Raw genomic sequence first — 17,258 nt, forward strand, 5'->3', positions numbered from 1 at the left:
TTTGTTAACCAAAGGTATTAAGGATAAGGCGGGTATATGGAGTTAGGTCACAGATCAGCCATGATCTCAATGAATGGTGGAACAGGCTTGAGGGATTATATGGCCTGCTCCTGTTCCTATGTTCCTAACGTGCTATTTACAATAAGCACTTTCCAGGGTCAGCAAAAAGAAGCACTTTTTAAGTGAGTGAGTAACACATTTCACTGTTGGGTAAGCCCTTCAAAGATTGCAGTAGCCATTGTTCATAGAATCATAGAATCATAGAAGTTACAACATGGAAACAGGCCCTTCGGCCCAACATGTCCATGTCGCCAAGTTTATACCACTAAGCTAGTCCCAATTGCCTGCACTTGGCCCATATCCCTCTATACCCATCTTACCCATGTAACTGTCCAAATGCTTTTTAAAAGACAAAATTGTACCCGCCTCTACTACTGCCTCTGGCAGCTCGTTCCAGACACTCACCACCCTTTGAGTGAAAAAATTGCCCCTCTGGACCCTTTTGTATCTCTCCCCTCTCACCTTAAATCTATGCCCCCTCGTTATAGACTCCCCTACCTTTGGGAAAAGATTTTGACTATCGACCTTATCTATGCCCCTCATTATTTTAACCCCTTAACCTCCTACTCTCCAGGGAAAAAAGTCCCAGTCTGTCTAACCTCTCCCTATAAGTCAAACCATCAAGTCCCGGTAGCATCCTGGTAAATCTTTTCTGCACTCTTTCTAGTTTAATAATATCCTTTCTATAATAGGGTGACCAGAACTGTACACAGTACTCCAAGTGTGGCCTCACCAATGCCCTGTACAACTTCAACAAGACATCCCAACTCCTGCATTCAATGTTCTGACCAATGAAACCAAGCATGCCGAATGCCTTCTTCACCACCCTATCCACCTGTGACTCCACTTTCAAGGAGCTATGAACCTGTACTCCCAGATCACTTTGTTCTATAACTCTCCCCAACGCCCTACCATTAACGAAGTAGGTCCTGGCCCGATTCGATCTACCAAAATGCATCATCTCACATTTATCTAAATTAAACTCCATCTGCCATTCATCGGCCCACTGGCCCAATTTATCAAGATCCCGTTGCAATCCTAGATAACCTTCTTCACTGTCCACAATGCCACCAATCTTGGTGTCATCTGCAAACTTACTAACCATGCCTCCTAAATTCTCATCCAAATCATTAATATAAATAACAAATAACAGCGGACCCAGCACCGATCCCTGAGGCATCCAGTTTGAAAAACAACCCTCTACAACCACCCTCTGTCTTCTGTCGTCAAGCCAATTTTGTATCCAATTGGCTACCTCACCTTGGATCCCATGAGATTTAACCTTATGTAACAATCTACCATGCGGTACCTTGTCAAATGCTTTGCTGAAGTCCATGAAGACCACGTCTACTGCACAGCCCTCATCTATCTTCTTGGTTACCCCTTCAAAAAACTCAATCAAATTCGTGAGACATGATTTTCCTCTCACAAAACCATGCTGACTGTTCCTAATTAGTCCCTGCCTCTCCAAATGCCTGTAGATCCTGTCCCTCAGAATACCCTCTAACAACTTACCCACTACAGATGTCAGGCTCACTGGTCTGTAGTTCCTAGGCTTTTCCCTGCCGCCCTTCTTAAACAAAGGCACAACATTTGCTACCCTCCAATCTTCAGGCACCTCACCTGTAGCGGTGGATGATTCAAATATCTCTGCTAGGGGACCCGCAATTTCCCCCCTAACCTCCCATAACGTCCTGGGATACATTTCATCAGGTCCCGGAGATTTATCTACCTTGATGCGCATTAAGACTTCCAGCACCTCCCTCTCTGTAATATGTACACTCCTCAAGACATCACTATTTATTTCCCCAAGTTCCCTAACATCCATGCCTTTCTCAACCGTAAATACCGATGTGAAATATTCATTCAGGATCTCACCCATCTCTTGTGGTTCCGGCCATAGATGACCTTGTTGATCCTTAAGAGGCCCTACTCTCTCCCTAGTTACCCTTTTGCCCTTTATGTATTTGTAGAAGCTCTTTGGATTCACCTTTGCCTGATCTGCCAAAGCAATCTCATATCCCCTTTTTGCCCTCCTGATTTCTCTCTTAACTCTACTTCGGCAATCTCTATACTCTTCAAGGGATCCACTTGATCCCAGCTGCCTATGCATGTCATATGCCTCCTTCTTCTTTTTGACTAGTGCCTCAATCTCCCGAGTCATCCAAGGTTCCCTACTTCTACCAGCCTTGCCCTTCACTTTATAAGGAATGTGCTTACCCTGAACCCTGGTTAACACACTTTTGAAAGCCTCCCACTTACCAGACGTCCCTTTGCCTGCCAACAGACTCTCCCAATCAACTTCTGAAAGTTCCTGTCTAATACCATCAAAATTGGCCTTTCCCCAATTTAGAATTTTAACTTTTGGGCCAGACCTATCCTTCTCCATAGCTATCTTAAAACTAATGGAATTATGATCACTGGTCCCAAAGTGATCCCTCACTAACACTTCTGTCACCTGCCCTTCCTTATTTCCCAAGAGGAGGTCAAGTTTTGCCCCCTCTCTAGTCGGGCCATCCACATACTGAATGAGAAATTCCTCCTGAATACACTCAACAAATTTCTCTCCATCCAAGCCCCTAATGCTATGGCTGTCCCAGTCAATGTTGGGAAAGTTAAAGTCCCCTACTATTACCACCCTATTTTTCTTGCAGCTGTCTGTAATCTCCTTACATATTTGCTCCTCAATTTCCCGTTGACTATTTGGGGGTCTGTAGTACAATCCTATCAAAGTGATCTCTCCCTTCTTATTTTTCAGTTCTACCCATATAGACTCAGTGGGCGAACCCTCGGATATATCCCCTCTCACTACTGCCATGATGTTCTCCCTAATCAAGAACGCAACTCCCCCTCCTCTCTTACCTCCTGCTCTATCTTTCCTATAGCATCTGTACCCTGGAACATTGAGCTGCCAGTCCTGCCCCTCCCTTACCCATGTTTCAGTAATAGCTATAACATCCCAGTCCCATGTACCCATCCATGCCCTGAGTTCATCTGCCTTGCCCATCAGACTTCTTGCATTGAAATAAATGCAGTTTAATCTAGACTTCCCTTGGTCTTTGCCCTGCTTTCTCAGACCATCTGTCCGGTCATGTTCTGTACACTCTCCCTTACTGCCTTTTGTTTCTGTCACCACTTTATTTCCCACTGACTTCCTGCATCGGTTCCCATCCCCCTGCCACATTAGTTTAAACCCACCCCAACAGCACTGGCAAACACTCCCCCTAGGACATTGGTTCCAGTCCTGCCCAGATGCAGACCGTCCAATTTGTACTGGTCCCAGCTCCCCCAGAACCGGTTCCAATGGCCCAGGAATTTGAATCCCTCCCTCTTGCACCATCTCTCAAGCCACGTATTCATCTTAGCTATCCTGTCATTCCTACTCTGACTAGCCCGTGGCACTGGTAGCAATCCTGAGATTACTACCTTTGAGGTCCTACTCTTTAGTTTAACTCCTAACTCGGCGCTACATGGCCTCTCTGACATCCAAGATGGCATCTTGGATGCGCACGCACGTTTCCTGCGTGACATGCGCCAGACACCATCTTTGTATAGGAGTTAGCGCAGGCGCAGATAACAAACGCTGGAATCATGTAAAGTAGGGAGAAAATGGCTTCAATCAGTGTGCAACGCTGATTTAAAGTGATAGACACCGTTTTGGGACTTAACGCTCAACTCAATGCAGTCTTAACCCCGACCATCTGAACAGGTCTTAGAGTGCCTGGAGGACCCCCCACCAGTGCTATTTAAAGGGACCATGCAGGATTTACAGGTTAGTGGCTGGATTATTGCTTCTGGCTGCCGAGACCTTGGTGCACGCACTCTCGCAGGCCTGGGACCAACTCAGATCGGCAGATTGGTGAGGTTTGGCGTGCAGATTGGAAGATGTGGGATTTAGAAGTGTGCAACCTTTATTCAATGTTTAACATAACTCATCAATGTGTTAACATAGGAATGGGACCTGCAACTATGTTTTATGTGTGCGATGTCTGATCTCCGTTCAGACTCCGTGCAGACAGTAGACTGTTATTTTCAGCAAATAATAGGTACCAGCCACCTTTAAGAGATTTCTAAGAAACATCCTCCCTTTAAGAGATTGAGTTCCCTCTGGTGGTGGAAAGTGCACATACAAGGCCCGGGAAGTGCTCCGGTGGGTCCAAACTTGCGTCCTACCGGCGTAGGGTCCATCAGGCGCGGGGTGGTAGCTTTACCACTGCCCAAAACGGAGCCTTATCGAATTGTCCCCCCATGAATCTATTGTAAATACATTGCTAAGACTGATTACTATGCAATAGTCACATCAAAGGACTTCCAATGACGTTATAAACACTGAGAGTGAAACCCAAACAGTTTACAACCATTATCTAAATCCTAGGGTGAGTTATTTGAGACATGACATATTGTAAGTGTAGAATGCTTTGGAGGAGGAACGGTTGACTTTGGACCTATGGTTCCCAAAGTTTTCCACCACTGGGGTTTTCCTCACCTAATGTCTTGATCTGTTGTAGATTAATTGATGGAGATTGATTGCTATGATTAGTCAACAACTCCATTACTGTTGTATCATACAACTACCAGGGTGGTAGAAGGTAAATTTGATGGACCTTGATCTTTCTCCTTCTAGCAATTCCTATGTTGCTATCAGACTACTGTTCTGAAATCACTTTATAATATGTACTATTGATTGTATAGGTGATTTTATGATTAATAGTCCATTTTTAGCTGCACAGGCAAAATGTGTCAACACTGACTGCTGGTGTGGTTTATCACTGATGCACAAAGATATTTGCACTGAAGGACTAATGATTCCGATTCAATTCCTTGTTCAAGTTGATGAAGCAATTTTATGGACCGTTTATATTCTTCTAATTTAGAACAGCATTGAAATGTTCAGGGAGTCAGTTTTCCTGATGTTGCATGAAAAAGTGGGTTTTAAAGGTGAAGTTAAGTTCCAGTGTTCAAAGGGCGAAGCATATTGTGCTCTATAAAATATTCAGCTGGCAATCCAATTCAAAATTGTTTTTAGGGTACAATCGGATTTGAAAACGTTATTTTGAAAGAAACCTTGCAAGATTTTATCAACCAAATGCTAAACCTTTTAGGATTTAAAGTTTATTTTAATGTAACATAGCCAATTTTGAATACAGTAGGAATAGCATCATTGTCATATTAATGAGGCATCTGCAGCATAAAATCAAAGTAATCAGAATGATGTTAACCAGACTGATGCAGCCATTGTTACCATCACTCAGATGTAATCATCATATTATTGACAGACAAAGATGTATATGATACAAACCCGCACAGCTACAGAGAGACAGCAGCAGGGATTTTGCTGACAGGATGCACTAAGGGTACAAATGGAGACATACACTGAAGAAAGGGTCCAGCAAGACATATGTCTGTCAAAATAAGGCAAGAATATATCACAACACACTTGGGTGCAAGAATTATGAAAATATAATTATTTTATGAATACCAATCACTGTGCATGTTGGTTAAATGTTAAGAAGAGCAGAATGCTTTAATTCAAAACCATAGCCCAACCTTGCTTGTTTTGCCAACAATATTTTTAAAGATTCAATATTTCAACCCCATTTTCACAGTAAACAGCAAATAGCTAAATAATGACTGTTTTAATTTATTAGCCTATGGAACAGCAAAATGCTTCTTTGTGCAACATTGGTGCAATTTGAAAATAAGATATTTCAGCATTTGTTACCTTTTTCTCCTTTTTACTGTTACCCACTTATCACCTCTCCTCCCGCGACCCCCCCCCCCAACATTTAATCACCCTGGTTGGGATGTTTCAGTATATATCAATCTTGAGTAAACCCAAGTAACATTTTCTTTCTGTTACGGTACAGCTCAAAAGTACTTCTGCATATGTTGACATATTAGTGAATCAACTACACCCACCTAACCTGATTATATATCAAAGTTTTTTGACACATTGAAGGTAATTTTCACCTTCAGCGCCTGGACAGTAATCTAGCCGAGCGGATCACCCGCCCATTGTAGAAACTGCTGGATTTGCATCCCATTGATTTCTGACCAGACTGAGAAGGTAAAAAATCATCCCCACTTTGTTCATATTTTGACAGGGTAACCATGTAATTATGGATGTTTGGAAGTAACAAAGCTGTAACATAAAGTATGGGTTCAGATGGTATCAAATACAAAGAAAGCAAAACTTGAGTGCTTTATGGATATCTGCCAAATCCTCAGTTTAAATTACAGCTTATATTCACATTCTACTATCTGTAGTTTTTTTTAATAATACTAGGGTATCTTCTGTGGTGTTTCTCACAGTAAGTTTGAGGACACTGTTTTACAATGACAGGATCATTAAACAATGCAATATTATTATACAGGCATCTTACCTGCTATAACATACTGTGGGCCTAAAATTCTGGAAGCCGGGGAGGGCAGAAATGCAGTGCAACCTGGCAGAGAGGGTTGCTATTTAGGGTGAAACCCAGATCCACCAGGTTTCTGCCTCATTTGCCCTGCATCAGAGCACGTCTTCCTCCCATCCTCCTCCAACAGCAGTTTGGGGTGAGACTTGGGATATTCCCAGGCTAACCTGAAAATTGCATCCTGCTTACCTGTTAGGCCCAAGGGATCATGGCATGCTAAGAGCAGACGTGGGTTCTGTTGTGGGCCTCCTAAAGGCCCCAGAGATGTGAGGGCACAAAGATAATTGATCCCAGAGGAATTATGTTCTGAATGTAGCCCCACCATTCCTTTCAAGGAAATTTCTTTCTTGACTTCAATCTTTGGCCTGATAAAGGCCACGGGCTCCCCCCTTAGGGAGAGGGTGCTGCTTTGATTTTCTGGCAGTACCATTGGGTGGGCACCTCTGTTGTACTTCTACAGGCATGGGTTATCTGCTCCGAGTATGTTAATTAAACTGTCCCCGCGGTTTGGTTTCAGGCCAATGGCCTGGTAAAGTGGCGGGCAGAAAGCCTGCTCTGCTCATCCTCTGCCCCCTTCGAAATTTCCACAGAAATTCAGGCTCAGGTGATATTATTGTGTTTTTCACAGACAAAAGATTGTGCCTCTTTCTTTCTACAATTGTGTCTTCTTCTCTCTCACTGTCTTTCAGTTTGCCTTCTATTCTTTCTGCCTAATTCTTTTACTCATTTTGTGTACCTTTCACACATTTTCTCTCGTTATTGTTCCTGCATCCTTTCATTTGCCTTTAACTCTTTTTTCTCACTCTTTCTGCTTCTCTCTCCTTTGCTCTGACAGCTTTTTCTTCTGTCTATCTCCTACTCTTTACTTATGCCTCTGACACATGTTATTTCAGTGATTTACTCAATAGGCATCTTTTATCTTGTTGCTATGTTTGAATTGGACCAGTAGTTAGGCTTACAAACAGTAAGAATAGCCAGTTTTGCTTTTAAGCATAAAAAATCCTGGCGTGTTATTCCATCCCCCAAAATATGCTGTATACTCAAGAGACAATTGTAAACAATTTTACAACACCAAGTTATAGTCCAGCAATTTTATTTTAAATTCACAAGCTTTCGGAGGCTTCCTCCTTCGTCAGGTAAATGTAACTCAAGAGACAGCAGTGTATGTACAAGGATATTTTTGGATTGACGGCCAGATAGAGCATGGCGTGACTTCCAGTTTGTAAGACTTGCCCCCAAGCAAGCAGAAGGTGGCAGTCTTAAGCCGCCTTTTGGGAGCTGTTGTCCACTAGACTAATATTCACAAAGTGACATTGATGCATTGTGTGCTGGAGTGTAAAGTGACACTGGTGAATTTTACAAAATTGATATCTCCTATCTGCTCATGCCTCTTGATCAGCTGGGAAGACATTGCAGGCTCTGGGAATGCAGCAGAACCCAAGACACAGATATTGTTGTGAATTATTTAATTTTTTATGTGTTTATTATGTTAGCAATTTTAATTTTAGCACTCTGTCCTATAGTTATTGAAAAAGCAAAATGGCAGTTAAAATCACTAGATAATATTTTAAGCAATTTTATCGGGGACCCTTCTGCTTTCTAGTTATTTATTAGGTTTTTTTGCTGCTTGCTGGTTCTGCATTGGTAGCATTCATATTTGTTCAATCATATTTGAGTCAATCAGTATCACTCAGTTAAATGTGATTTAGTACTTTTTTAATGAATATTAAATGTGTCATTTGCATCCAACAGGATTTCAAATGTGACGGACAGTTTGCTAGTATGATACTTTGAAATATGACAGACATTTCCCCATGCCTTATGGATGTATATCTTTTATTATATAGATTTTAGTTGAGTTGGTAAAATGAAAATAGAACTAATGATAATTAAACATAGATGTGAAAATACATTGATTGAAGAACTGCACAATTGTCATCAATTTAAAATAATAGTCATATAATTCACAGGGGCCCAAATAAGGAAATTAATTTTGAGTTCTAAAGAGGATTATAAAGGAATGAAAGGACCAGTATGTATTATACCGATATGCAACATTCATGTAAGTGGCCTGCTCATCAGTACTTATTGCCACAGTTTCCATTGAAGCACTTCAGATTAGGCATTGGTGGCCATAACTTTGCCAAAGCTTTAGTGGATGTGATAACAGTTCATTTTCAGCCATCAATGACCGATTTCAATATTAGTCAACATTTTACCTTTAGCATTATATTACATTCCACCCCCACCCCCAACTTCAGCAAATTGTCCTGGTTGCATCAGCCACTGCATCCTCATAACAACACAGCTAGTGCTGGTGCCTTGTTAGAGGGCCAGGCTACTCAAAAGTTGAGGAGGTGGACTTCTTTGTATTTGGGTCCCCATTTCTTTTCTTTCGAAACATACAGCAATCTTTGGGTCAGGCCTTTGGTTCTAAAGCACAGGGTGAGAGCTTATAATACTTGGTGCATTGCTCAAAACAAAAATGAATAGTGGTGATCGTTGTCTGGAACAGGAATGTAGATATCTATCTACATGTACAAATGTATGATTTTAGAATTCATTGGGGGGATAATTCGTCTTTGGCGGTAGCACAAAACAGGCGACAGCGCATCGGCTGCCCATCTTACACTCTGCGTATTGCAAAAGAAAATCGGGTGGAATGTAAAATAGGGTGCGGTGCACTATCACACATTCTGAGCTACCGCCCCTGATGAATTTCATCTATCTATCTGTCCTTTATCTATCTATCTATCCGTCCTTCTCTCTATCCATCCTTCTATCTATCCGTCCTTCTATCTATCTATCTGTCCTTCTATCCGTCCTTCTATCTATCTATCTGTCCTTCTATCCGTCCTTCTATCTATCTATCCGTCCTTCTATCTATCTATCCGTCCTTCTATCTATCTATCCGTCCTTCTATCTATCTGTCCGTCCTTCTATCTATCTGTCCGTCCTTCTATCGATCTATCTATCCGTCCTTCTATCTAACTGTCCTTCTACCTATCTATCCGTCCTTCTATCTATCCGTCCTTCTATCTGTCTTTCTATCGATCTATCAATCAATCAAAATATAGATTCTGTTAGAATAAATCCTGACACAGTTCATTTTTCCTCTTGAAAATATGAATTGATCTTAAATGGAGCTCCACTCTTTGGCTAGAGAGATGTGTTAGACTCATTAACAATGTACATTTATTTGTTTCCTCTATATATTTTTGTTATCCTTGCAATTAAACCAATTCATTCTTCCTAGTAAGTACAGTTTATGCAACTGAAAAAGATGCACAGTTATTTAGAATTAAATAAGTAGGTGTTGAATTTATCTGTTCGACAATCCTTGGTTCAAAATCTGTTTATAGAAATAATAGCTGTACTAAGATTGCAGATCGGACTGCTCAGAATGGAAGAACCTCCTATGAACAGAGAAACCGCTATGAGTTAAAAAGCTTAATGAAGAATGTGAATGGTTTATTTCCCCATGACTTTCCAAGTTTTGGGTGAAACTTAGATTTCTGTAACAGCAGTTGGTAAAACTATTTCAATAATTGATGCACCCTAGTGAAATTAACACATTAGGCAGTAGAGAACCAAAGAATCTCATATTTTTCTATTGCACTACATCGTGATTTTTATTGTATGAAGTGGATCATTTGGAAGGATCGCTTATAGGATGAATGAAAAGTGCAGACATGCACACAAACTCCACACATACAACTAACACAAATGTACATTAAAATGTTCAGAGAAGCTCCAGTACCTATAACTTTATTCTTCTTTCCATTTTTAATTGGGGTGCAGAGCAAGCTTTTTATTTGCTTGTTTGTACTTTCTGCATTTTCATTCTATCAAGCAAATAAAAATAGGGTTAAAAGCTACCGGGAATATCCAAATGTCACTAAATGATAAAATCCTTGGACTAAATCTGAGTAAATTCATTGAGGTTATAGAAGGTTCACTTACTGTCCACGTGAATCGTGCCTCCTTGTAAACATCTGTAATGTTCAGCGTTTCCATGGTGTTTTTTGCATACTTTGCAAACATATAGTTGATTTTATTTACATCATAGCTCCTGTTAAAAACAAACAAATATATAAACAAGCTCAGTAGTTATTCAGACTTCTGTCCACCATTTAGAGATAATTAATGATGGCTTCGTTATAAAATAATAAATGTCTTTCTTTTCCTGATTCCTTCTAAAATGTTTTGTCAATAGGATTAAATCAAAACCTGCACTGTACCTTTCAAGTGATCTGTTTATGAATTCTACATCTATTTAGTAAATCTAAAACCAACTTGTCGATTGATTTATTTTAACACTAGATTACTGTGGTATTTTAAATACTTTTTTAAAGGGGCTTGTCATCTGAATGGAGGTATACTCAGGCAGGAAAGGACACTAAGTTGGATAACAATTTGCAACAGCCTCTGTTGTTGACAAAACAACTGGAATGAAAATCAGGAGAGATGTATAACAGATAGCTGATCCAATATCGCCTATTTTACACTATCATCCAAAATCAAAATGACCCTCCTATGTCTCCATGGGAGGCAGCCAACTGCATCCCGAATACCGGAGTGATGACACATCATAAGGTCTAAACATTCTGCACAGGAAGCAAAACCTTTTCTTGTTTGTTTTATTGATAATACTGAAAAAGAAAAAAAAATTCCCCATTTACCCTTCATTTCTCAATGATCTAAGGATTTGACTGCCTTTGAAATAATGAATTCAAATAGCAAATTATGCCGTCACTGTATTTTTAATAATTGCCTAGTCGATTTTCCATGGCATTGCACGTGAAGAGTCAAAATCAAGTTCAGTCGACAGCATCTCCATCACCGAGAAGGACAAGAACAGTAATGTCGTGAGAACATACTCACCTCCAAGTTGCCCTCCAAGTCACACACCATCCTGACTTAGACGTATTGTGCCTTTCCTACATTATCATTGGGTCAGTATTCTGGAATTACCTACCTAACACCACTATGAGAGTACCACCACCACACGGACGCCAACATCTTCCTCTTCCAATGCTACAGTGGGTATCCCAGTGTGGCACCACTGAATCTTGCATCCTGACAGCAGGTCGCTCCATCTTGGTGGCAGAGATCCTGCTGGGAGCCCATCCTGCCTAACTAATCACGCCTGATGCCGGTAAATGAGTCGGATCACAATGGGGTCGGAGCAGGAGGCAGAATTCCTGTTCCGACCCTCCTCCAATGGCAAACCTGCCCCGGAAGAAAATCCAGGCCTGATAATGCAATCTTTGTGCTAAAAAGAAAGAACAGCAGCACAGCTTTTATCCAATTATCCAGGCTGAAGTTCAAGCTTAAATTTAATTTCTTTTATTCAGAAACGACCCGAGGGGAATTCCTAAAAGGAAACAATAAGAGCATTTTGTTATTTTACCAGATGTTGCGAAAACACTCTGTTGCAGATATAACAAGAATAGGATTAATATATAGGAACATGGGGGAGGGTGTTTGTTATTGTTAACTTTACAAAAAAAAAATGTATTGCAGTTATAATGTTCTTTACATGCTGCTGTGACCTTTATTTCAAATTCTGTGCGCATCCACCCACCGCAGAAAACGCTTGTTTTTGTTTATTCTCGACTAAGCTACAAAGTGGGAAATGGTACATCTCACTATGTTAAGGGTAAAACTGACACTTTGTTTGTACCAGTGTCCACCCACATCACCACCATCTCAATGCAAACCTGACCTGGTTGTCTCCTGAAACAACTTATATTTGTTTCAATAGTTCTTACTGATAACTAATTTTATAGTGTATATTTCACAAATTTGCACTGCTGGCATAAAGCCACTCATCCGGAGCACTAATTCATAAAATGTGCCCTTTTTTGTCTATTAGCCTTTGTCGGAAATAGTTACGTCTGAATTGCTTTTTTATTCTTAATTTCTTAATTTTAAAAATTATGTCTACTAGTTTTTAAATATCGTGTTCACATGTTCTCCCAAGAAATAGGATGAAGGAAAGAATCAACAAGGTGGTGGTGGGGGGGGGAGGGTTAAAACATTGTTTAAAAAAAACCTATATATTAATATAAAGATTAGTTTGAGAGTCAATGAACATTTCTTCCATTTGCTTCAAAACATGCCAAGTAACCTGCCTCAGACATTGGGAATCATCTGGTAAAATAACAAAATGTTCTTGTTGCTTCCTTTTATGAATTCCCCTAGGGTCTTTTCTGAATAAAAGAAATTAAATTTAAGCTTGAACTGCAGCCGGATGATTGGATATAAGCTGCGCGCCTGTTTATTGCTAAAGCAAATTTCATAGTCTCTAATTCAGTTTCCCTGTTTCATGGAAGGATGATTAATGAGACAGTATTTTACCTCCTCTGGAACTCTGCCGGATCTTCCAGCTCTGCAGAATTCATGTGAAAGACACTGGAAAAAGAATCCTGAAAACGCAATTAAATGGGATAATTTATTTTTAACGTAGTGAAGGGGTTCATTCTGTTAAACTAGAAAACACTACAGAAACAGTGAAGCCGATCATCTCTTAAAGATCTAACCAAGCTCAAACCTCTATGGACTTGACTCATTCTAAGAGCAGAGTCCTTCTATTCCTGTTTAAATCTTTGGGAGAATGGGATTTTTCCAAAACTGTAACTGGGAAAAAAATATAAAATGTTCGGCTAAACATTTCCCTTCATTCATAATACACCAGGGAGAATTTTGCACAGAGCTGTGCTTTTTGTTTGTCAAAGGAGAAAACAAAGTGTTCATATTTCTTTTGTTAAGACTGGTTGGTGTTTTGTTGCCATAGTGATCACCTTGTTGATTAATTGATCTCAAACTGTCTTTAAAAATAATCAAAACAAACAGTCACAATAATGAAACCAATTTGGAGCATTAGAGCTGCAATCGTGCTGTGAAGAACTTATAGAGATGATTATATTAATGACCAAATCATAAACTAGTGGCTGCTGAGTATTTTGAGCTACTATCATATGCTATGTTCATAATGTTCACATGGTAGTTGAAGTGATTTTATCTGATAAATTGGAAAGTCATCTTGATTTACTACCATACATCAATAGTAGACCCATTCTGGGGTTGAAATTGTGTGTGAGATAAAAGTACTAATCACGCTCGTATGAAATTCTTTTTTTATGCTATTTAATGAAGGCATTAACCCATTTTATTTTGAGGAGGTTAATGCCTTGTTAAAATAGCAGACAAAATTATTTCTTAGGAACATGCTAATCGATTTGTTACTAATACTGCAGAGCACAATCTCAGTTCTTTTGTAACCATTTGTCTTGTAAAAGTTTGTAAACTACGTTAGGCTTACATTTAAGACAGGACAGTTCATTGATCCATAAGCAGTCATGAATGTATGGGATAGGCTCGATGGACAGCTGTTTTTTTCCTGGTTGTCATTTTTGCATGTTCGTATGAGTCATCTACAAATTAGTGCAATTATAAATGTTCAGGGCACACCCCAGCATTGTACTCCAGCAAAACATTCTAATCTGTGGTTTCAAGCAATTCTCACTTTCTACAAGGTTATACTTTCATAATGGCTATCCTACATAGCAATGATAGTTTCATGCTATCATGCCAATGCTTTAGTATTTTATTACTGGGGGTTTCCATTAAATGTCATTTGTTCTATGCATATTCTATTATTATCTGAGAGTTGTTTTTTCCCCATGCCGACTTTGACTGCATGAATCAAAATGAATGTCCAAAATGAGAACAGGTTGACCATATGTAATCTCTGACGTACTCTGAATGTTCCCATTCACCAGCCTGGTCAGAGGGGATGAATGTCTGCCCTCACTGATAGCATGGCCAGTTTACAAATGGAATGAGTTCTGACAGCTTCAGTTTACTTTTCACAGACATGAGAATGCAGAGAAGAGAAATGTCACCCTAGTGAAGTAGGGATAAGAGAGGCTAAGGGTGCTCTTCTGGTGTTGGTTGAGAAGGAATATGAGGTTGAGGGTGTGGGGGGAGGGGGGGGGGGGGGGGAGGGAAATTGAGATACATTGTCGGGGAAATGTAGGGAGAGCCCAGCATTACAACCGACCTGTGCCATACCTGACCTGGGGGTAGTTGATGTTGTCACTGAGTGCACAATAGATAAACGTTCCATTCTCCAGGACTGTCATGCCTCAACTTGATGAGCACAAAAACAAGCAAAAAAAATACAAACATTGAAACAATTTATACCTTTGGATATGACATATTCTTCATGATATAAAATGTGGGATTGATCATATCATTTTGTTTCCTATACAGACCAGCAGTAAAGCTTCTGAATAAAGTATAACAGGCTTTTACGCTGTTCTGCAAATTTCCAAAAATTCCATAAAATCCTCACAGAATTTAGAAATTGTCTTATAGGAGCATACCTTACATCAAAACCAAAAATAAAGGTACAAAATGGCCACTGAAGTACCAAAAGAATATCACCTTCTTGTTTACATTTTGTGTCTGCATTAAATTTATAACCAATATTGGTTGAGACAACAGCTTTTTTGCACGAGAAAGAAACTGCTAACTATTTCCTGCCACAGCACCAGAGAAGAGAAAGACAGAGAATTGAGCAGGCTCTATCTTGCCTTATGGGTTTTTAAGTCCCTTCTTACTTTTGTTTATATACCTTAATGGGAAATGAATTTTCATGCTGTTGTGTAATTAGTTACTATCGCTGTAGAAGATACCACTCTTTAATCTCTACTAGACATGTGAGCAATAATTTTCATTTATTTACGTCAGAACATTCATGCAGTAGATTATGTCTCTTTAAATCACGGCTGCCATTGAACAGCAGAAGAGTGATTTTTATTCTAATAAATGAAAGCTGTCTTTCTTTAAAGGCGTAGAACACTTTAATTAGATTGTACATATGACATAATTGACAAGGTGAATCAAAAGTAAATACGTTGATCATGGCAAAGCGCATTGGATGGTGTCACAAAATATTGGAACGCAGATTTGATTCCACCACACACTAAGTTCCCAATCTCCACTGGAGCTCTTTAAGGAAGATGATAAGTAGAGACTAGGTGGCTTCCAAGCGGGGAAAGGGAAAAATCATTATGGGACTCTTGGCATGTGCCTTCTGATAGTTCCATGTGCACATGGAACTGACTATGTTCAAATTATCTGTTCTCTGTTTCATGAGGTAAGTGGCCCAGTAAAATGTAAGGGGCGACATACTCTTTAAAAAAAAGTATAGTTACATCACTATTGGGATTGTCATGGCATTGCAAACCACTTCTATTATGCTGTCAGGATTTAGGATGACATGTAAACACTCCTGTTTTGTATTGCTCTCAAACTCACCTTTAGCTATCAATTACTTTATATGTTCATTCTTTGTAGCTTATCAGACTGGCACTGATACCATTAAAGAGTTTCAAATGATCGATAGTGAACAATAGTCTCAGGGAGATTAAATGAATGGAAGCTGGTATCAGGGACTTGGAGAGGCTACAATAGGAAGTGCTACAAGAAAGCTTAAAGGAATAATGAAAAGACTGTGTTGGGCCTCATCACTAGTAGCTCAATGGGCTTTTTATTAACTGCTTGCATTTTAAATTTACAAAGCCATTGCATCTAATTCCAGGGAGCATAAGTCTCAGACAAACGATAAGCTTCAGCCTTATCAACAAATCCTTGCAATTAAGAGATTAAGGGTATTAAATTGGGCTGTGTTGCGCCCGTGGTTTTGTGCGCCAGACGTCAACTTGGTATAGGAGTTAGCGCAGGCGCAGATGACAAACACTGGAATCATGTAAAGTAGGGAGAAAACGGCTTCAATCAGCGTGCAACACTGATTTAAAGTAATAGACACTATTTTGGCACTTAACGCTCAACTCAACGCACAGTCTTAACCCCGACCATCTGAACGTGTCTCAGAGTGCCTGGAGGAACCCCCACCAGCACTATTTAAAGGGACCATGCAGGATTTACAGGTTAGTGGCTGGATTGTTGCTTCTGGCTGCCGAGACATTTCTAACTGTTTTTGGAGGTCTCCTGGGCTTGAATACTAGGGCGCGGGGACAGAGCCTAACATTTAGAGTCAGGACGTGCAGGAGTGAAGTTAGGAAATGCTTCTACATGCAAAGGGTGGGAGATGTTTGGAACTCTCTTCTGCAGACAGTAGTTGATGCTAGCTCACTTGTGAATGTTAAATCTGAGATTGATAGATTTCTGTGAACCAAGGGTATTAAGGGATATGGGGCTAAGGCGGGTATATGGAGTTAGGTCCACAGGTCCACCATGATCTCATTGAATGGCGGAACAGGCTCAGTGTGTAAACATAGGGAGGGGACCTGCATCTGTGTTTTACGTGTGCGATGTCTGATCTCCGTTCAGACTCAGTGCAGATAATGGACTGTTATTTTCAGCAAGTAACAAGTACCAGCTACCTTTAGGAGATTTCGAAGAAACATCCTCCCTTTAAGAGATTGAGCTCCCTCTGGTGGTGGAAAGTGTGAATTGCATTGATTCCATGTGCAAGGCCTGGAAAGGAAGGCTGATTGCAGGTATGTCCTTGGGTGGGTCAAAACTTGCGTCCTGCCTCCGCTGGGGCCATTGGGTGCGGGATAATAGCACATCACGCTACCTATGCCCAAAAACGGCCCCTATTGACTTTTTCCCCCCAAAAGTAATTTGGAAAATAAATAAAATATATGAAGAAGTCGGCTGGAATTATGATCCCCTTCACAGTGAATGAGGAAAAGTTCCAGCTAAATGTGTCCTTGGCCTCGAATTTCATGGGCCGTGATT

At 40.2% G+C, this 17,258-nt stretch overlaps 1 protein-coding gene across 1 annotated transcript in view; it reads right to left on the bottom strand.

Moving 5' to 3' along the window:
* The window catches only part of pde5ab (phosphodiesterase 5A, cGMP-specific, b), a 137,102-nt gene that overhangs the window by 52,462 nt on the left and 67,382 nt on the right, over positions 1 to 17,258 (bottom strand). The window contains exons 7-9 of the mRNA XM_067990869.1: positions 12,843 to 12,910; positions 10,443 to 10,551; positions 10,240 to 10,324 (exon numbers count right to left, since the gene is read on the bottom strand). Of these exons, the coding sequence (XP_067846970.1) occupies positions 10,240 to 10,324; positions 10,443 to 10,551; positions 12,843 to 12,910 (262 nt within the window). The remainder of the gene's footprint in view (positions 1 to 10,239; positions 10,325 to 10,442; positions 10,552 to 12,842; positions 12,911 to 17,258) is intronic.

The sequence above is a fragment of the Heptranchias perlo genome, chromosome 1 (assembly GCF_035084215.1).
Source record: "Heptranchias perlo isolate sHepPer1 chromosome 1, sHepPer1.hap1, whole genome shotgun sequence".
NCBI classification, from domain to species: Eukaryota; Metazoa; Chordata; class Chondrichthyes; order Hexanchiformes; family Hexanchidae; genus Heptranchias; species Heptranchias perlo.